The 20,579-nt window shown below is 38.4% G+C and overlaps 1 protein-coding gene across 2 annotated transcripts in view; it reads left to right on the top strand.

The window, feature by feature from the left end:
- The window catches only part of LOC126259748 (uncharacterized), an 83,119-nt gene that overhangs the window by 16,389 nt on the left and 46,151 nt on the right, over positions 1-20,579 (top strand). The window contains exons 3-6 of one of the 2 annotated variants that reach the window (XM_049956738.1): positions 3,785-3,934; positions 3,990-5,549; positions 19,824-19,992; positions 20,230-20,428. In XM_049956738.1, the coding sequence (XP_049812695.1) occupies positions 3,803-3,934; positions 3,990-5,549; positions 19,824-19,992; positions 20,230-20,428 (2,060 nt within the window). In that variant the 5' untranslated portion in view covers positions 3,785-3,802. The remainder of the gene's footprint in view (positions 1-3,784; positions 3,935-3,989; positions 5,550-19,823; positions 19,993-20,229; positions 20,429-20,579) is intronic. The other variant, XM_049956739.1, reaches the window with a different exon arrangement.

Raw genomic sequence — 20,579 nt, 5'->3', positions numbered from 1 at the left:
TGAGCTTCCTTGGCAGATTAAAAATGTTTCCTGTTACAGGGACTCGCCCCCCGAAATAGTATGAGACAGATACCATTAAACGGCAGTTGGTGAAATTATGAATTGTGATCAAATAGTTGATTTGGTAGATTGTTGTCTACAAGGAACAAAAATATATATTCAGGTACCAGTTTGGTATATAATTTTAATCTGTTAGAAAAGTTTGGTCATGGCAGAGATGCATTTACTGAGTACAAAGCAAGATAAGAAATCCACTTATCACTATCTAATGTTCAACAGCAATTTGTAAAAGACAATGAGTGAAGTAAAATAAGTAAGATTGGAAGAAGGGAGAGAAGAGTTGTTTGTTTGATGACTAAATCACATTTCTTGTTGAGAGTAAGAATCACCAGAAGAAATATTGAATGGAATATATAGTCAAGATTGTAAAGAATTAGTGTTGATGGTAAATTAAGGACTGAGTATCACTCTGGGGAGATAAAGGAGTTGGAATTACTGTCAGAACAACACAGTTGAGGCAAGGAAGATTCACTGAAAAATTGTAATAGATTCTATGATCTAGGAAGTGATTTCAACTATGAAAGAGGAGCTGCTTGCCAGTCTTCAAAGAGGAAAATAGTGCAGACAAAGAAAACTTTTTTCTGGCAGATATATTTCCAATTTTGAAGAGTGAAGTGCGAAGCAGTTGCTACTTTCTGAAGCTGCTTGTATGAATATTGGCACAGTTTATGGGTTATAGATGACTATAAATTCTAAGTGCAGTGACTATGAGATTATTTAGAGCAGTGGTTCTCAACCTGTGGATAATTACCCCAAGGCGTAAAAACAAAACAATTCGATTCTGTTTCAGTCATGAAACTAAATTATTTTCATTCGATCATTACCATTATCACAGTTTTGTAAGAATCATATATTGATTATATAAGTTATCAATAATTCCTTTTTTTAATTAGTAGCATTAATGCGGTGGAGGTTGTAAGTTCCTCACGTAGTCAACCCACTACACAAGGTGTGCTTTGTTGTGTAAATCACTGATGATAAAAGTGAGACGTATGCATAACAAATGCTAAATATATCAAGAAAATATCTTCTCCAAGTTGTAGATAGTACCTGCAGCAGTACAGAAATTGCTTCACCACTTGCTTCGAAACAGATATATGAGTTAATTAACAGCGTGACACAGCAGTAACTATGTAAGGGCACAAAGCATTAGCAGCCTGAAGTCTTCCAATTTCTGCCAGTTCAAAAGTAAGGGGTGCAGCAATCAAGTGATTTACAAACAGTAAGTATAGTGCAAGCATTTTAAATGGGGTTACAGTGTGCAAGTCAAGCTAGTGCCACAATGGAGAGGAGTAATGCAGGGGAATTATATTTTGTAACAAGTGGCTATTATCAAGATGGATAGTTAGCTTTCTTATCTGAGGAGTTGTGGGTAGCACTAGCAGTGCACCATGAATTTCTTCATCATTCATTCTAAAAAAACACACACACACACAAAATAACATTCATATTTCATCATTTTGAAAATAAAAGTATCCAAGACAAGTCTGTCATTCTGCAGCTTATTTAGGTGCCAGAGTTTATAGAGTTGGTGATGGTGTCTGTGTGTGTGTGTGTTTGGGGGGGGGGGGGTACTAGCTAATGTCTAATTGCACTCAGTGGGTAAGGGTCTAAGAAAGTTTGGGAACGAAGGATTAGGAAATATCCAGCAAATAAGGGAATCAATAACTGATTGTAATGCTGGTCCACAGTCTCTATAAAGTCTTTTACCTATGTCATTTTCAATTTCTAGCTGTAACAGTTTTTATTATGCTGTTTTTATTTTGTCCCATGGACTATTCTCAAGGACATGGTTATTTTTAACCTGTTTTTATGTCATAATATGGCATAGAACCTTATGCATGACAGTGGCACAAGGGCCAAAAATGCAGTGCACCGTCAGAAACAGTCATGGCCAAAGGCAAATGATGACATCATCGAAGAAATAATGAAAGCTAATATACTATCAAAACAATACAATAACAGTGTAAAATTACAGTAAAATATGAATTTCTGCTTGTGTACATTATACTTCATTGATGATGTTTTGGACGTCTAGATTGCTCTAGAAATAACCGCCATGAAATTACTATATCTCACCATGAACATTTCGAATGAACAGTCATGAATCATTTCATTGTTTTCTTTGGATCTTCACAAACATGTCACTGTCCTAAGAGTGTCTCATTTTTCAGCAGTTTCTTTGAGTCCCGTGTGGCCCTTTGCAAAAATGTTCAGACAGCTATGTATCTTCTTAGGCAGTGTTACCTGCAAGAGAATGTTAACTGTAGCTGCTTTGTGGTGTCCTTGAAGGCATATATAAGTGATTTGCCACTCTTCTTCCAGGCTACATGATGTAGATTAAACTGATCGTTCAATACAGACTTATTTAGATTTCACATTGGACCCAGTGAGTGATTCAGTCTGTCTTTTATTTTGAACTTGTTAAAGTCGCAGCTTTAGTTTGCACACAGGTTGTCACTGAATTCTGAAAGAAATGTAATCTAGTGTGGCAGTTGTAGTTATCTTAAGAGAATATGAAGCTTATTTTCAGAAGAAGTACTAAGTTTTCCAGTCATCTTTGGAGTAATGGTAGCTTTCATGCAATTCTATTTTCTCACATTGGCTTATCTTTCAGTTTTGTGCTATGTGCTTCTGAATTTAGGTCGTCACTATTAAACTTATTGGTCTGGATTGTTGTATTTACAAATATCCAATTTAATCCATTGTGATATGTTTGCATAACATTCATTATAATGCTTTGACAGGATATTCTGGTGATGTCATCCATGAAGTTGGAATAGCAGCATTTTTGTGCAATAATTTCTTTTTACAAGGTAGTTTGGATTCCATGTCAGTAATTTGAAATTTGGAAAATATTCTTCTTCCATTGCCTCTCAGTGTTTCTTCAGTTGAGAGATAATAGCGTGCCCTGAGGGTATTTTTGTTCTGTCATTGCAGTGACAAGAAAATGAATGTTTTTTTCACCTGATGCAGTTCGCTTTTTTGAGGTAAAGCATTATCAGTGGTCTGTAATTAAAGATATTTACAATTTAATTAAGATCAAAAAACAGTTTATTAATGATATATTGCTTTTTACTTACATTGATTTCCGCTTGGTTTCTCGGCTACATTGGAAAATCCCGTCTGCTGTGAGGTTTCGATGTAAGCTGACAATATATGATTGTGAAATATTTATGTAATTTATAGCAATTAATGAAGTATAGCAATTAATGAAGCATATGTTGAGTTTCCTGTCATACATTTGTTATTACAATAACTGCATCAAAATGTATTTAATACTTGTGGCAGATTAAATAGAAAGAAACATTAAAAATCTTGAAACTTTTATTTTTTGTGCCTAAGTGGCAGTACCATTCTCTTTTTACTAATAGAGAATATCTTTGAAGAATTCTTTTAATGTAAGTTACTGCAAAATTTTAAAGGCTAATCTTGTCCATTTGCTTCCTTTTAAGAAGTCAGTGTGGAGCTCTGTTTATAAATTTATGCCTTCTCTTACTACTGTGATAAGTGTGACCTAGTAAATATGTATTAGTTTTTTCTTTTTTACCTAAAAATCTTAATAAATATGTGTCTTTCTTTTAACATACACCTTCAGAACCTTTTGATTCATGTTGCTAAACACTTACAGTGACACTTTGGTTTAACTACTTGGCACGCTCCACCTGATTAAATGCTGTCTCATTGCCCCTGCAGTTGTATTATGTACAAGTATTTTTCACAGATGACTTGAGGGGGAACGATGGAGTCACCGCCTACCTGCTCTACGTGGTCAGAAGTATTTCCAACAAGCGACGACAGTGGACTGCTGCTGACCAGTGGGCACAGTGGCTCCATCTCCAGTGGCAGTGGTGGTGGCCAGTTGCCACTCGAGGTAAGCGACAAAACTTGAGATCCGCAAATCAGAAGACTATTACCGTGTTAATCAGTTTTCAAAACTTGATGTCTTTCAGCTCCTCGAGAGCGACGGAGAAGAAAAGTCTCTTTCGCAAGATGACTCCCTGGACTACTCGGACGGCATGTGTGGAGAGAATTTCAATACACTGAAGAAAGGTCCTGGCTGGCCTGACCTTCCGGGAGATGGCTGCAAGCATGTGATACCTATCGATCCCCCACCAGAGTTTCAGGACAGCCCTCCAGAATCACTACTGAAGTTTGAGCGATGTCTGGAAAGGTTTGCATTGCGCCTTGTGGCTGCCGTTTTAGAAGAAGCACTTCGTGTGTCTTCCAAATCTGTGGTGCATCTGGAAAGTGTGAAACCTGACAACAGTCCAAAGAAGGTGCAAGTGACAAATGTTCAGCAGCAGTTCCGCAGTCGAGCGCGGCTGTGTTGGACCCCTGAACTGCTTGCATTCAGCCCCTGTCACCGGCCCAGTTCTCGAAGTTCACTTTCATCTTCGCGGCTTTCCAGCTCACACAATTCATTATCGGTTCCCGCAGCAAATCGTGCCGACGATTCGAGCTTCATCACTTCTGCTATGTCACATGATGTTCTCACTGCTGGTGACATCAGTGATGTGTATAATGTGCCGTTTGATAGTGACATATACGCGGTACCTGTAGACGTGGTGCGCCCCGAAGTGAGAGTACCACCCAGTAGGCCCAAGCGACACCATCGGAAACCGCGAAGAAGACACACCTCGTCATCTGGAGTAGGTAGTGCAAAGTGTGCACCTGGCAACACTGGCTGTAGAAGTGGAAAGCCCACACCCCCTGTGAGTGTGTGCTCAGGAGGGGGATCTGGAGGCGGCAGCAAACGGCACAGTGTTCCTGGTACATCAAAACGTCGAGTTGCCGAGCCCGTCCACATGACTCTCCATGAAGTGAGGCAGTACCTACAGAATTTGTATTCCAGTTCTAGTGACTCTTCAGAAAACAGACCCATTTCGAAACACCGTCAGACTGGCAACACTGCTCCTTCAGTTACAAATACATTCGGAACTGTTTCTGGGAGTACCACAGATGCTGCTGATATTAGGAGAAATAAAAAGAACAATTTTGTAATAAATATTAAAAATAAGAAAGCCAAAGAATCATGTGATATTGTACAGGACAGGGGAAATATTAAGAATGAAAATTCTGTTTGTGAAAAGGAAAAACAAAAGAAATCATCTGGTAGACATAGCTTTACAATGAGCTTGAAGCAAACACTTTGCAACATATTTAGATTTCGAAAATTTTCCTCGCCTGACCGCAGTGTGATCAAGCGGGAACCTGTTGCACAACAACCGAAGCCTTCAGTTGAACCTTGCAAGATATCTAATGGCACGGTTAATTTGGAAGGAAAACCACCGTTCCTTAGACGGGCTCTTCCACCGCTTCCAGCTGTAACATCAAATGATGCTTCAGAAACAAATGGTGCAATGGATGCAACACCATTGCCCTCTCCCGATGATGGACAGTTAATAAATGAAGATGATGATGATGTGGAAATTGCAGGAGAAGAGTTGAGCATGGACTTTGCTTCCAGTATAGAAAAAGTGAAAGATGTAAGTATACTTACATTCTAATAATACATTTTGATGTGTGATAAGATAATCCGTGATTCTCGTTTACTTCAGTTTCAACTGCATTTCTCATGATTTTTATTTTAGTTAATAATTGTAGTCAAAAGTGGAATAGTTTTGACCTTTTTAACCCTTTCAGACCTGTTGGTCACAATTGTATTCATAAAGTTTGTTCACTAATATTTCGCTGAAAAGAAATGTCAGGTGCATCCAAACTCACTGTGCACATTTGTGTATGTTTCTTTTCGCCATGTTCCAGCAGCTGCTGCTCTCTTGTGAGCAGTCTGTGAACCACAAAGTAAAATATACTCTCTGGTGTTGTCTCTGGGTGGGAACCATTACTCATTGACTTTATTGCTATAATAGTCACGTTGTGGGTTTTGTTAATGAACGTTTTGTGTGGTTTCCTTCTTTTGGAAACATTAGACATTCTTTCAGTGGAATTTTCAGCAATTTCATTCAGTTCATATTTGTGTTATGTATCAAGTAAGTTTAATGTACACATTTGTGTACAACAGGTCCTTAATGGTGTATATTAGGAAACGTAACCTAAAATGTGCCTCAGCTGTGTTTGCATGTCTATGGTAGTTATATGTGGTAATTTTTTTTTCAGTAATTTCAGTACCAGCAGGAAGGAGAATAACTTGACCTGTACATATGATTTTATTTTTTATTGCTGGCTTTTGACCTATAAATATGGATAAGGAATATATTTCTGTGGAGAAAGATTGGGACTTGATTATGGACATAATTGAAAAAAGTGACATTTCTGACATTAGTCTGAGTGGAGATGAGGATGACAGTGTACCACTTATTGAAAGGCAAGCTCCACAAATAGTGAAACGTGTTGGAGCAGATTAATGGGCGTGAATGATGTGTGTAGAGACATCATACATGAAGATGAAGATGATGGAGAGGTGGTGGATGCTGAATTTTTTATAGAATGAAAACAACCCAGAATTGAATAGCCTGTGTGACAACATATTGGTGACACCTAAAGAATCCATAAAATGGAAACACAAGTCTCTAAGTACCATGGCAGAAACATGCAAAGGTCCAAATTTTGAAGAATCTGTCTTGTGTTCTCCAATACAATTCTTCAAAAGATATATACCAGATGGTTTGTTCACTAGCATGGCAGCACATACTAATATTTATGCATTACAACAAGGCAAATCCTCATTCAAGCAGACAACTCCTCAAGAACTAGAGGTGCTATTTGGTTTGCATATATAGGCTGGCGCTTTCATATTTCCCAGATTACGAATGTATTGGGATACAAGCCTGAAGGTGAATGTGTATTGGGAAAACATGTCACGAGACAGATTTTTGAATTATGAACAAATTTACACTTGGTGAACAATCTGGAGAAGCCACCTGTAAATAAAGATAATTTTTACAAAATCAGGCCAATTTACACAGCCATTCGAAAACAGTGCAGTGACTTTCTATAGAAGAGAATGTTTGTGTGGATGTCAAGGGGAAACCAAGTCCATGGGGAATCAAAGTCTTCATGTTGTGTGGAAGTTCTGAAATCTCAAGGCATCAATGCAGCAGGCACTGTCCGTCAAAACAGATTTGGGAAGATTTGCCTTTTTCAGATGATAAAACAATAATGAAACAAACCAGAGCTTACTGTGAAGAAATAACTAGTGCTGATGACATTACCATGTGTAAGTGGTTAGACAATAGGCCAGTTGTATTGTGATCAAACTTTGTTGGTAAAGGCTCAGTGGATGAAGTTGAGTGTTGGGACAAAAAGCACCATAAATATGTGAAAGTAGAAAGACCTGAAATAGTGAGAAGATATAATCATGCAATGGGTGGTGTGGATCTATTTGATCAATTGATAAGCTACTGCAGAGTTTTCATCAGATATCGAAAATGGCCTTTGCGTATGATTTTTCATGCTGTTGACTTTGCCATCATACAAAGTTGGTTGGAATACAAATGAGATGCAGACTACCTGTCTATCCCAGAGAAGAAGCAAATGGACCTTCTTTCCTATCATATCACAGTAGCAGATGGATTGATACTGAGCCAGAAGAAAGTGACTCAAAAGAAGAGGGGATGAAGGACTGGCTTCAGACATGAGTCATACCAAGAAAAAGAGGATAATTACGACCAGCTACAGAGATACAGTTTGATTCCATTGACTATTTGCCTTCGCATGATGTAGGAACTACAAGTCGCTGCAAATTTCCAAAATGTACAGGGCATTCTAGAATTCAGTGCAGAAAGTGTAAAGTACATTTGTGTCTCCAGAAGGACAGAAATGGTTTTTTGCAGTTTCATACTAAACCATTAAATCAGTGTGTTGACATTTGTTGTTTAAATAAGAACTGTAACTTGGAATTATTTTTATTGTTTCTTCTATTTTAAAATGAAATAAAGAGTGGCATAATTGATCCATACTGTTAACCTCCATAATGTATGACATGAAGCTCGAGACCTGATGAACACAATTGTGTACATTAAATATCTAGAAGACTAGAGATCATATGAAATTTTTTCTTAGAAAAATGTTGCCAGGATACTCACCTGAATGTAAAAATCATGTTAGACATATTTTTTTGTAAGAGAATAAAAAATCAGGTCTGAAAGGGTTAAGGATTCCACAGAATCTCTTTTTAAATCTTCCATCATACAAACTGAACATTGCATATGCAGAAAAATGTGAACGTCATATTTGTTTCGAGAACATATCTTTTTTTAGTGTGTATTATTGAGCTGTTTGTAGATTTAATTATTCCATTGTAAGTAGCAGTGTATCATACGTAGAAATAGTCTCATCTAAGTCACTGGTTCAAGCTCCTGAATCCCAAATGTGGCGTAAAAATTCATATCATTTGATGCAACACTAACATTCCTGTTTTTTCCCAGTCACAATTTCTTTTACAGATATTCTGGACTGCATTTGTAATTGTGCAAATCTGATATCAGCATCTTGCTTCCTAAGAAGATAACAATATAAAGAGCGCAGGACCATTATGTATGTCCTGAGCGACAGAGGTGATTATTACCTACTAATGAGTGATCACTAGATCGAGAATGCAGGGTGAGTCAAAAAGGACTTTACAGCTTTGGAATGCTATAAAATTTTATAAAGAGAACTTACAGAATCAGTAGATGTGTCATTTTTTAGCAGATTATCTCAAGTTTCACATAAGAGTGTGAAGTGTCATTTTGGTTTGATGTGACTGTCATTTGTGATGTGGCGAACATCCCACTGGTAATAAATATCTTCCCACACTCGTTGCAGCAAATTGAGTGTAACTTGTGCAATGGCAGCATAGATTCGATTTTTCAGCTCAGCTAAATTGTTTGGTAGGGGAGGAACATACACACGGTCTTTAATGCAACCGCAGAGAAAGAAATCCAGTGGTGTCAAGTCTGGGGAGCGAGGTAGCCATGCATTTGACCCTTCACGGCTAATCCACCCACCTGCAGAGCAATTGCCAAAAAAACCTCGAACTTCCTTGAAAAATGAGGTGGTGCACCTCTTGCTACTAGCAAACCATCCCATCTCAGTCATCTTCATCGATCTGTGGAATTAAAAAATTTGAAGCATATCCAGATACACAATACCAGTGACAGCACGCTCAGCACCAGTTAAAGTTGTCATTTTAACTTTGATGGCGGAATGGGGTTCTGATGCACTGCATGAATCAAACTTGAGGTTGTTGCTACAAAATGACACATCTATTGATTCTGTAAGTTATCTCAATAAATATATATCTATATTATTCCAGAGTTGTAAAATCTTTTTATCTCACGAGACTCGGAGGGCCATAGACACAGGTTCCCAGGTAGATGCCGTGTTTCTCGACTTATGCAAGGCGTTCGATACAGTTCCCCACAGTCTTTAATGAACAAAGTAAGAGCATATGGACTATAAGACCAATTGTGTGATTGGATTGAAGAGTTCCTAGATAACAGAACGCAGCATGTCATTCTCAATGGAGAGAAGTCTTCGTAAGTAAGAGTGATTTCAGGTGTGCCACAGGGGAGTGTCGTAGGACCGTTGCTATTCACAATATACATAAATGACCTTGTGGATAACATCGGAAGTTCACTGAGGCTTTTTGCGGATGATGCTGTGGTATATGGGAGAGGTTGTAACAATGGAAAATTGTACTGAAATGCAGGAGGATCTGCAACAAATTGATGCATGGTGCAGGGAATGGCAATTGAATCTCAATGTAGATGAGTGTAATGTGCTGCGAATACATAGAAAGAAAGATCCTTTATCATTTAGCTACAATATAGCAGGTCAGCAACTGGAAGCAGTTAATTCCATAAATTATTTGAGAGTAGGCATTAGGAGTGATTTAAAATGGAATGATCATATAAAGTTGATCATCGGTAAAGCAGATGCCGGACTGAGATTCATTGGAAGAAGGAAATGCAATCCGAAAACAAAGGAAGTAGATTACAGTACACTTGTTCACCCACTGCATGAATATTGCTCACCAGTTTGGGATCCGTACCAGATAGGGTTGATAGAAGAGATAGAGAAGATCCAACGGAGAGAAGCACGCTTTGTTACAGGATCATTTAGTAATTGTGAAAGTGTTACGGAGATGATAGATAAACTCCAGTGGAAGACTTTGCAGGAGAGATGCTCAGTAGCTTGGTACGGGCTTTTGTTGAAGTTTCGAGAACGTACCTTCACTGAGGATTCAAGTAGTATATTGCTCCGTCCTACGTCTATCTTGCGAAGAGACTATGAGGATAAAATCAGAGAGATTAGAGTCCACACAGAGGCATACTGACAATCTTTCTTTCCACGAACAATACGAGACTGGAATAGAAGGGAGAACCGATAGAGGTACTCAAAGTACCCTCCGCCATGCACCGTCAGGTGGCTTGCGGAGTATGGATGTAGATGTAGATGTAGATATTACCTTAGCTAGTTGTCATCTACGTTCTGCTGACTTGGTAAACCTCAAGTTGTGAAACTCTTACATCTGGTCGTTCACATAACGGGGAAATCTACCACTCGTCAAAATGTGTAGCTTTTTCTCAGGTTGGTGAAACCTGATCATTCTCATAGGAGGTACAGAACTTAAAATGTAAAGTTGTTCCCTGCTGTAGATTGATTTGAAACACCACAATACTTTATGAGGCAAGGCCCTGTTATTGGTGGTATACCCCATTGCTCTAGTGACCTTTAAACTGACTTTCCCAGCCATTTACATGCATCAAATTCCCCAGTAAAAGTATACAAAAAATAGAATCATGAAGAGAGATGAATTGTCATTGTATACGAACTGTGTAATATTGATGTGCAAATATTATTTTTTCTACACAGTATTAATATTTTTGGATTATCAAAATATTACTATATTGTTGCTGTTTGTATATGCTACTGCAATTGCTGTGCTGGTGTGGAACCAGCAGATAGGAGGAGGTTGTACATAGCATCAAACATGTACTGTATCATGCACAATAATTTCTTATATGATGAGCAGTACATTGTACACAGGACTCTTAACGAATCATACAAGTTTACCTACAATATTAGCTATTTGCCAGGGTACTTCAATATGTTTGAAACTCTGTCTCTCCTGTTTGACATCATCTGCTTCAGGCTGTAGACTTGCAGTACAGGTGCCATTGCAGCAGCACACAGTGTCCAAAAATGACAAACACTACAGAACAAAACATCATGAATGTGAATGCTGTCACGTGTTTACTATGTAGGAGAAATTAGTATTTTCAGACAAACTTCACTTCAAACTGCCCTGTAGTGATTTCGGTGTATGTATTAGACATTATTGTGTTGGCCACACCCACCCGGATAGCCAAGCATATTAAAGTGCCGCCTCCAGGACGGGGATGTGTGCTAGTCCCAAATCAAATCTGTCCAGTGGATGGATGATGAGGGCTGGCATGCCAGCCAGCCTGTATGTGGTTTTTAGGCAGTTTTCCACATTCCACAAGCTGAATACCAGGCTGGTATGCATGTCCCTCACCGGTTACACAGTTTTCAAATATTTCAAAAATTTTGCTCGCTTTCACCTGAATAACACTATAGATGGATCAGAATAACAAAGATATTAATGTCTAGCTGTTCACAGGGCTGCTACCGCAGCAACAGCCAATCAGAGAATGCACTTGACTGCACCTCCTGTTCCGTTCGCCATTGTTGAATCTCTCTGTTACTGCAGGTAGCGGCTACTGTAGCCATTTGTAGATGATGCTTGCAGCCGTTAACATTAACAGTTGGAATCTGTTTCATTTTGTGGTTTATTTCTCTGTGCAGCGAGTTTATTTTGCACTGCAGAATGTCTTAAACCAGTAGCGGAAATGTGCATAAAAGTGTGGCTGCTAAACGGAAAGTTCAGTGATCTACTCATACTTTGTGTGTCAAGGCATGTGACTTTGTGTGCTCGGTGTGAGAATATTTCGAGAAAGAGAGAGACAATGGTGCAACTCTGTTGCCTCTTAACGAAGGTTGTCGAAAGAGCTGCAGACACCTTGAAGATACACACAAATACTGTCGTCAGAATTTGTAAGGAGAAATACTGTGCAGAAGGGAAAGAGCCTGATTCATCCAAACAGCAGATACCTGGGAAGAAGAGCAGGAGAGAACCAAGCGTAAAAATTCAACAAGATGCTGTTTGTCACCACATATATGGATCTTGCAATTGAAAAGAACATCCAATTATTAAAAAATTGTGGGTTACTCATCGTGAGGCAGAGTTATTAAGTGGCAGCAAAATGTCTCTGTTAATGGTTGTCAGAGCCCTTGGTTTTTGATAATGGACAGAAAATTGTAATGGGGAGAGGCAGCATTGTAGTATGGCATTGTCGATTTTTGAGAACTGTTGTTAAAGTGCCATTTGAAGACGTTATGTGGCTTGACGAAACCTGAATAAATGTGGATCATTCTGTCAAACGACTACCATGAGGAGATGAACCACAATAGTTTTCTGAAGTGGTTCAAGGGTCAACTCTGGAAAATGTAAATCAGCTGTCTGTCATTGTAATGAATAATGCCTTATACCATTCAGTTATTAAAGATAAAGTGCCAGTGATGGCAACAAAAATGTTGAAGTGTTGAAACACTACAATGTGAAAATTCAAAATGATTTATGTAAGACAGAACTCATGGAAATAATAAAGAAAGATAAGCCACAGTTTCAACAGTATGTTACGGACAAGGTAGCTAAAGAACATGGCCACAGGGTTCTTAGGCTTCCACCATACCACTGCCACTATACCACCATCGAAATGCTTTGGGCACAAATTAAAAGTTACGTGGCAACAGAAAACAAAGCTTCACTGTTGCAGAAATTCAAAGATTATTAGAGGAAGCAATGGCTTAAATAACGCCAGAGAAGTGGAGAAATTTTATACACCACACAGAAACGTTTGTTAAAGAACGATGGAAAAGTGAAATGAGTGTTGAGACTAATATAGAGACTAATATAGAAAATATAATTATATCCTTGGGCAATTCCAGTGGCTAGTCCATGGACCAGAACTCATATAACAACAGTGTCAAGGAAGAAAGCAGTTATGAAGTGGCATTTACCCTTTGCGTCAATTCGTCTTTATTTTTATGTTTTTACTTAGAATTTTTGACTGAATGGTGTGTAACGCGGTTGCACAATAATCATCATCTCATTATTAAGGTATGCACAAGTGTGTCATTCTGCATGCACACTTCAGTGATTGGTAAGTACTCGAGCAGTTTATATTATTTTAATATTGTTAGTTATTGTATTTACATAAACAATTCAGACCCATTATAACACTCCTTACATATTGAATACGACAACTGAACGTGAGTCATTCTGATTATTGTAAAAACAGTGCTCTTCTTGTTGCTTTTGATGAGATATACAAATAATAAGAACACAGAATCATTTTATATATGGGAATGCGTTTGTCAAGCCACAAAGATATAACGATCCTGTAAAGCGAACTCAATACTGTACATTAAAAGGGCAACGTGAGAAGGTACTGCAGTAAGGAACCACACAGCTGTTGCTGCTACAGCCATAGTGCGTACACACGCACCAGCAAACCAAAAACCTCACTCCCTTTCATGCTCAGCTGTGCCTCATTATCAGTCACTTTGTTATTCTGATCCGGTCATACATACAGACATTTGGCGGGGGGGGGGGGGGGGGGGGGGCATAAACATATTCTATCCTGGTGGCCTAATTGGGTGGCAACAGGAAGGGCATCCGGCCACCCCTTAAACTAATCATGGCAAATCTTTAAATAACCTTCCCAATCCTGTGCCGATGCAGGACAAAGGCGCAGGAAAAATAGATTATTGTGGTAACCTTAACATCACGTCCTGTATGGGAGTCCAATGGTAGAGGCATTATTGCATGCGTCACATGATATTGACCCACATTTATTGAGTGAAATTTGAACAGCAGCCACTACATCTGGCAGGTTTGAGAGCTTGTGCAACCACTACATTGGCAGGTTTGAGAGCTTGTGATGCTGCCCCTCTTTAAAGCAATTCTGTATGACATTTTTTATCAAGATGATGCTTGGCCATTTGTGCCAAGGAATGTACGAACTGTTTCCGGAGAAGGGTGGATGTCAATGCTTTCCTGGTGGCACATTTGCCAGATATGTCAGTCATTAAACATGTCTGGTTTGACAATTTATTTGTCACCCTCCTTCAGCAACCACTGTTGTGCTTTGTGGACAGTAATATAAAACATTTGTGTATGGGGCAGTTGATTTCGTAGACTATAGTGAAGCCCTGTTTAAATTCATACTGTGACATTTAACAGGCTTTGATGGCAGAATATGGAAACTTCGGAACCTTCTTGATAATCAAAGTTAGAGGTTTGAGTTCATGTAAAATGTGTTGCCAACATGCTCATTCTCCTTCAAAGAGTATGTTGTATGAATGCATAGCTGATAATATGGTTTCTTGGTCACAAACAAAACTCTAATTTGATTTTGTGTGTGCCGTGCAGTTAATATAAGACCTATTGAAAATAATTCCAAAAATGGAGTGTAATTATTGCATAAAGCACTGTAGTCATTTTATTTGATTTCATAGTCACTTTCATTTTCTGTAAGTGTCTTAGAATTCCTTCACTGATTTAATCTTTTACCTGTTACCCAACTTTTGTAATTCTGTTCCAGTTTGTTGTCTATACAATCACAATCATTCATCTTATTTGGATTATTCTGAATACAGATGCTTGTTGTATGTTTGCCCTATGTGGACCTCCTCTTTTCGCTGTTAAGTTTTGTGTCATCATAATTCTCTCCCCCTCCCTCCCTCCCTCCCTCCCTCCCCTGTCCCACTCTAAAATAAATTAGAGATTTGAGTTGCCCATTAAATAATGTCATCATTTGGCATTGGTAACTGGATGTCTGGGTCATTGCATGTAAATTTAATTTATAATGCCATTTTCATAATTCTGCCATTCATGTAATGCTATGTGTACAATGTTACTCTTTCAAGGAGGGAGAGCGCATCAGTGTGTAATGCACACATTATTATAATTTTACTGTAGTAAATAGCGTTTCAGAGAGGCATTTTCCATATGTTTTGTGTTCTGTTAGGACCAACTGGCAGTGAGGTAGTAACAACACATGTGCTAAATGGGAGAGGGAGTGGTGGTAAGAGAAAGAGAAGGTGGGGGGAGTGACCACAGGTTTTCACTCTTACATTTTCTCTGGGCTTATTTCATTGTGTATTTTGCTTCCCTTTTTGCTAAACTTTGTGATGAATAGTTATTCTAAAGAATATTGGCCTGGTGACCAGTCGATGCATCATCCTTGACCTAAGGTGTAATTTGACTTGAGATCAGCAGACAGTTGTCCCAGCTATTGGTGTCATCTTTTGTAACCTGGCCTCTACATCTCCTTCAAGCAGATACTCAACTCTCCCCGAAATGCCAAATGGGACCTGTTCCAGTCCTTTCGCTAGCAGGATAAATACATAATGTGTAAGCCGCCAACCTGATTTCCTTTAGTCTCTTGTCACCTCTTTGGTAGAATGTCAGTCTATTGTCTTGAAAATCTTATTTAGTTTTTGATGATGTTTGCGCGGAAAATGTAACCAACACCACAGTTTAGGTTGCGCTTTTTTTTACTCATTTGTTAGCCTCGGTGTTGTATTGTTGTGACATTGACCAGTTTTTCTTTGTGAGATTATTAGCACCGAAAAGCCACTTGGCACCCACAAAAAACCAAGAGTCTAGTTGCAGAATTACCCAGATAAATTGTAAAGGTACGGAAGCACAAATAATGAAACACTGTCCAATAATCAGTGATAGTTCTGACAAGTCACCAAACAAAAAAATTTAAGTGTGGCATAGAACGCAGCCCATATTTACACAAATCACCATAGTTCACATACAGCATTTTCTTTTTAGTAATCCACTAGATAGACGTACACTGCAGTAGTTCACTTAGTTCAGTCATTAATGAAAGTCACAATTTTCAACAGTCTCTCATTCTGCTGACAATAATAGTCCAAGCCTTATACCAAGTCCAACACATTTCATTCAAAATATTCATCAACTTGAGTTAAAAGACATCACTTTAAGCTTTTAAACATGGACATTATTGTGTTTTCATGTATACCGATACAGGTATTTTTGCAAACAACTTTTGCATGGCAATTGCATGAACATACACTGTGGCCATACTTAACTAACGTGTTACATGCTTGACACTTCAACTAGGACTGGGCACGGACTGTAGACTTTGAGAGACGTCTGACTGTATAAAGACTGTTAAATGAACAAATTGTTATTTCAGGAACTCCAAAACCATTTGAAAAATGGCAAGGTTAGATTTTGCTGTTTATTATGGACTATAATTATTGCTGAAACTTTGGTTTACCAAAAATATGCTACTCGAGAAATTTAGAAAAGTTTATGTCTTCACTTCATGCATCCACGTTGGGAATATCTTACATATGAGTACAAGCACCATTGTGAAAATTATTGTAAATTGTGCAAAAATGTTAATTGATGACACAGTCAATTAATAAAGTCTCATCTGGTGCATGAAAACCTGGTTAATAAAAGTAGAACGGCAAAGGTCAGAATCTAACGAGTACTGAGGTGCAGTCAGCAATGGCAGATGTAGCTGTTTCTGAAACTGAACATTAATTGTTTCATAAATTAATTAGTTTCACATACATTTGAAATCAATTGTAGAATTTGCAGTAGCAGCAACAGAATTGCTCACATTGAAGTTACAAGTTCTCTTTTGTGGGTCTTTGAGGTAGGCCCCGTATTTTCACCATTTTGGAATTCATGATACACATTTTCCAGGATTTCCTCTGGTCTGCTCTTTCCTCTGATGGACACTTTATCCATTGCACTTTTTACCATTCCCCCCCCCCCTCTCTCTCCCCCCCCCTCCCCCTCCCCTTTGAGGTCAAAACACAGTATGATTAAACTATTTAAGCTGTGTTTGACAGAATGTGGTCCTTCTAGTGGTCGGGGCATATTGCTAATATTTGTTTTTTTGCTTATCATCAACTTTTATATACAACTTATCTTGAATTTTTAAAGGCTTCTCCTGTGTTTGTTAATTTGTCATAATTTGGTGGCCAGTTTAAACAGTAGGGTTCGACATCCTGTTGACAGTGAGGTCGTGGGAGATGAATGCTACTAAATTATGATCGGGCAAGGTTGGGGAAAAAAATTGACAATGTCCTTTTATAAGGAACTATCCTGGCATTCCTAATTAAGTTAGGAAAACGCCAGAAAACCTGAATCAGGATGGAAAAACATGGAAGTTAAACACCACTCATCCTGAATGTGAGTCCAGGGCCTTAACCTCTGTTCCATGTCACTTCATGTCTGTTAAAAGATGCCATTTTTAAAAGTAAAATGACTGGTGAGTGCCCACGTACTATATTACCAATGAAGAAGTTTTGTAGAAGTGGTGCCTTACACAAATCAGCTTTATGGAGTCCACTTAGTAAAAATATGATCATCGGAGGTGAAAACTGCCCACTGGAATTATTGATGACAGATTTGGAAGAACAACTAATCAGATTCAGCATTTTTGTTTATTGGCCCAGAAATGGTGATGACATTGAACACAGATATGGAGTTAATTCTGAATTATTTCAATTTGTTGAACAAGTGGATATCTGTTTATTAAAACCTCAGGCCATTGCTGAATACAGACACAACATACACTACGTGATCAAAAAGTATCCGCACACCCCCAGAATCATGTTTTTTTCATATAAAGTGCATTGTGCTACCACCTACTTCCAGGTACTCCATATCAGCAACCTCAGTAGTTATTAGACATCTTGAGAGAGCAGAATGGGGTACACTGCGGAACTGACGGACTTTGAACCTGGTCAGGTGATTGGGTGTCACTTGTGTCATATGACTGTATGCGAGATTTCCACACTCCTAAACATCCCTAGGTCCACTGTTTCTGATGTGATAGTGAAGTCGAAATGTGAAGGGACACATACAGCACAAAAGCGTACATGCCGACCTCGTCTGTTGACTGACAGAGACCTCCGACAGTTGAAGAGGGTCATAATGTGTAATAGGCAGACATCTATGCAGACCATCACACAGGAATTCCAAACTGCATCAGAATCCACTGCAAGTACTATGACAGTTAGGCGGCAGTTGAGGAAATTTGCATTTCATGGTCGAGCGGCTGCTCATAAGCCACACAACATGCTGGTAAATGCCAAACGATGCCTCGCTTGGTGTAAGGAACATAAACATTGGATGACTGAACCGTGGAAAAACGTTGTGTGGAGTGATGAATCATGGTACACAATGTGGCGATCTGATGGCAGGGTGTGGGTATGGTGAATGCCCGGTGAATGTCATCTGCCAGCGTGTGTAGTGCCAACAGTAAAATTCAGAGGAGGTGGTGTTATGGTGTGGTCATGTTTTTCATGGAGGGGGCTTGCACTCCTTGTTGTTTTGCCTGGCACTATAATAGCACAGGCCTACATTGATGTTTTAAGCACCTTCTTGCTTCCCACTGTTGAAGAGCAATTCGTGGATGGTGACTGCATCTTTCAACACGCTCAAGCACCTGTTCATAATGCACAGTAACATCTCTGTAATGGACTGGCCTGCACAGAGTCCTGACCTGAATCCTGCAGAACACCTTTGGGATGTTTTGGAATGCCGACTTCGTGCCAGGCCTCACCGACCGACATTGATACCTCTCCTCAATGTAGCACTCTGTTAAGAATGGGCTGTCATTCCCCAAGAAACCTCCCAGCACCTGCTTGAACGTATGCCTGCGAGAGTGGAAGCTGTCATCAAGGTTAATGGTGGGCCAACACCATATTGAATGCCAGCGGTACCGATGAAGGGTGCCACAAACTTGCAAGTCATTTTCAGCCAGGTGTCTGGATACTTTTGATCACATAGTGTAATCTGTCAATTGAACAGTAATATGTATGATTGTGATGGTTACATTCACAAGCTTTTTTTTTTTTTTTTTTTTTTTTTTTTTTTTTTTTTTTTTTTTTTTTTGGAATTTATTGTCTTTCAGGCTAGAGATGTCAACAGATTCTTTCTCGGATTTCACTTCTGTTTAACTGCTATATCTCATGATTGAGTGCTGCCATATTATGATAGTTTGATGCAAAGTATGTATTTAATTTGTTATATGTTGTTTTGAGCTTTATTGGCCGGTTGCTCATTGTCATATCAGTAGAAAAACTTTACGTATGATGAATGAAACAGTGAGGAAAGCAATTTTTGTTGCTAATGTGTTGCATTTCAAATAAGTTTTTGTGAACTTATGCCCATCTTGCATTGTTTGACAAAATTTCATCTTACAATTGTTGTAACAGTTACGAAGAACAAAACAGCTCCAACTGTTAGTGGCTTGTTTAATTATCCATATGTTTCAATCTTCGCTAAATCCATTTTCAAATAATAACAGAACTTGGCTGAGCAAACTGTTAATCAGTTTCTTGACACTGAATTGTTACTTATTCTACAAGAAGTTATCACGTTTCATATACAATAAGAACATTTTGTATATCTAGTAGTAGCCTTTTTAGTGCAATTTTTGTGAGTGTGTATGAAAATAATTGATTGTTGGCAAATTATTATTCATTTTTCCAAGTAACAACATAGTGGTTTGGGAATGGTATAGTTTCCCATTTTAATTCGAAGATTTGAGTTGTTCTCCAGTTATACTCTGCAAAATTAGTTCATAGAAACATGATGTCCCACATCCTTCCCATAAATTAGTCTTAGCTCATTTTATACAGCTTATTTATTACATCTTGTCTTGCAGTACGGTTGGTATTGGGGTCCAATTTCTGGAGAGGCAGCTGAAAAAATTCTGTCAAACGAGCCTGATGGGTCATTTATTGTTCGTGATAGTAGTGATGATCACTACATCTTCTCACTCACTTTTAAACTGCATGGTTGCATTCGTCATGTTAGGATAGAACATGATCAAGGTATGTCTAATATTAGGTGTCTTTTCTGTAAAGTGTTTACATGTTTGACCTTTCTTGAATATTGGGTTGCAGCATATTGTTATATATTGTTGATAACGTTGTCTGGAAAAGGTTATGGTACAAAGAACTAAAGTTTTTCTGCCTTTTTTCATGTGAAATAACCATTACATTTATTATACATTATATTTGTGGTTATACTTTGTAATTTGACATCGAATTTCATTGTTTTTCTCATAGGAAATTTTAGCTTTGGAAGTTGTACAAAATTCAAAAGTCATACTATTGTGGATTTCATCGAAAATGCAGTAGAACACTCAAGAAGTGGGCGTTATTTATTCTTTCTGCATCGTAGACCAGTACTGGGCCCGATGCGAGTGCAGCTATTGCATCCGGTGTCTCGCTTCAAGCAAGTTCAAAGTCTGCAACATATGTGTAGGTGAGTATGCCTGAGATAGATAAAAATTTTATATTGCCATAAGATATTAGATTTAGCAACATCATTTAAAAGATTCACAGAATCTTGAAAATTGTGAAATAAAATGCTTTTTTGAACTCCCAAACAGAAATTGATAGGAGAAGAGTGTAGA

This window comes from Schistocerca nitens, chromosome 5, assembly GCF_023898315.1.
Source record: "Schistocerca nitens isolate TAMUIC-IGC-003100 chromosome 5, iqSchNite1.1, whole genome shotgun sequence".
Classification (NCBI taxonomy): Eukaryota; Metazoa; Arthropoda; class Insecta; order Orthoptera; family Acrididae; genus Schistocerca; species Schistocerca nitens.
The sequence above is the reverse complement of the archived record's forward strand: the minus strand, read 5'-3'. Positions and strand labels throughout refer to the sequence as shown.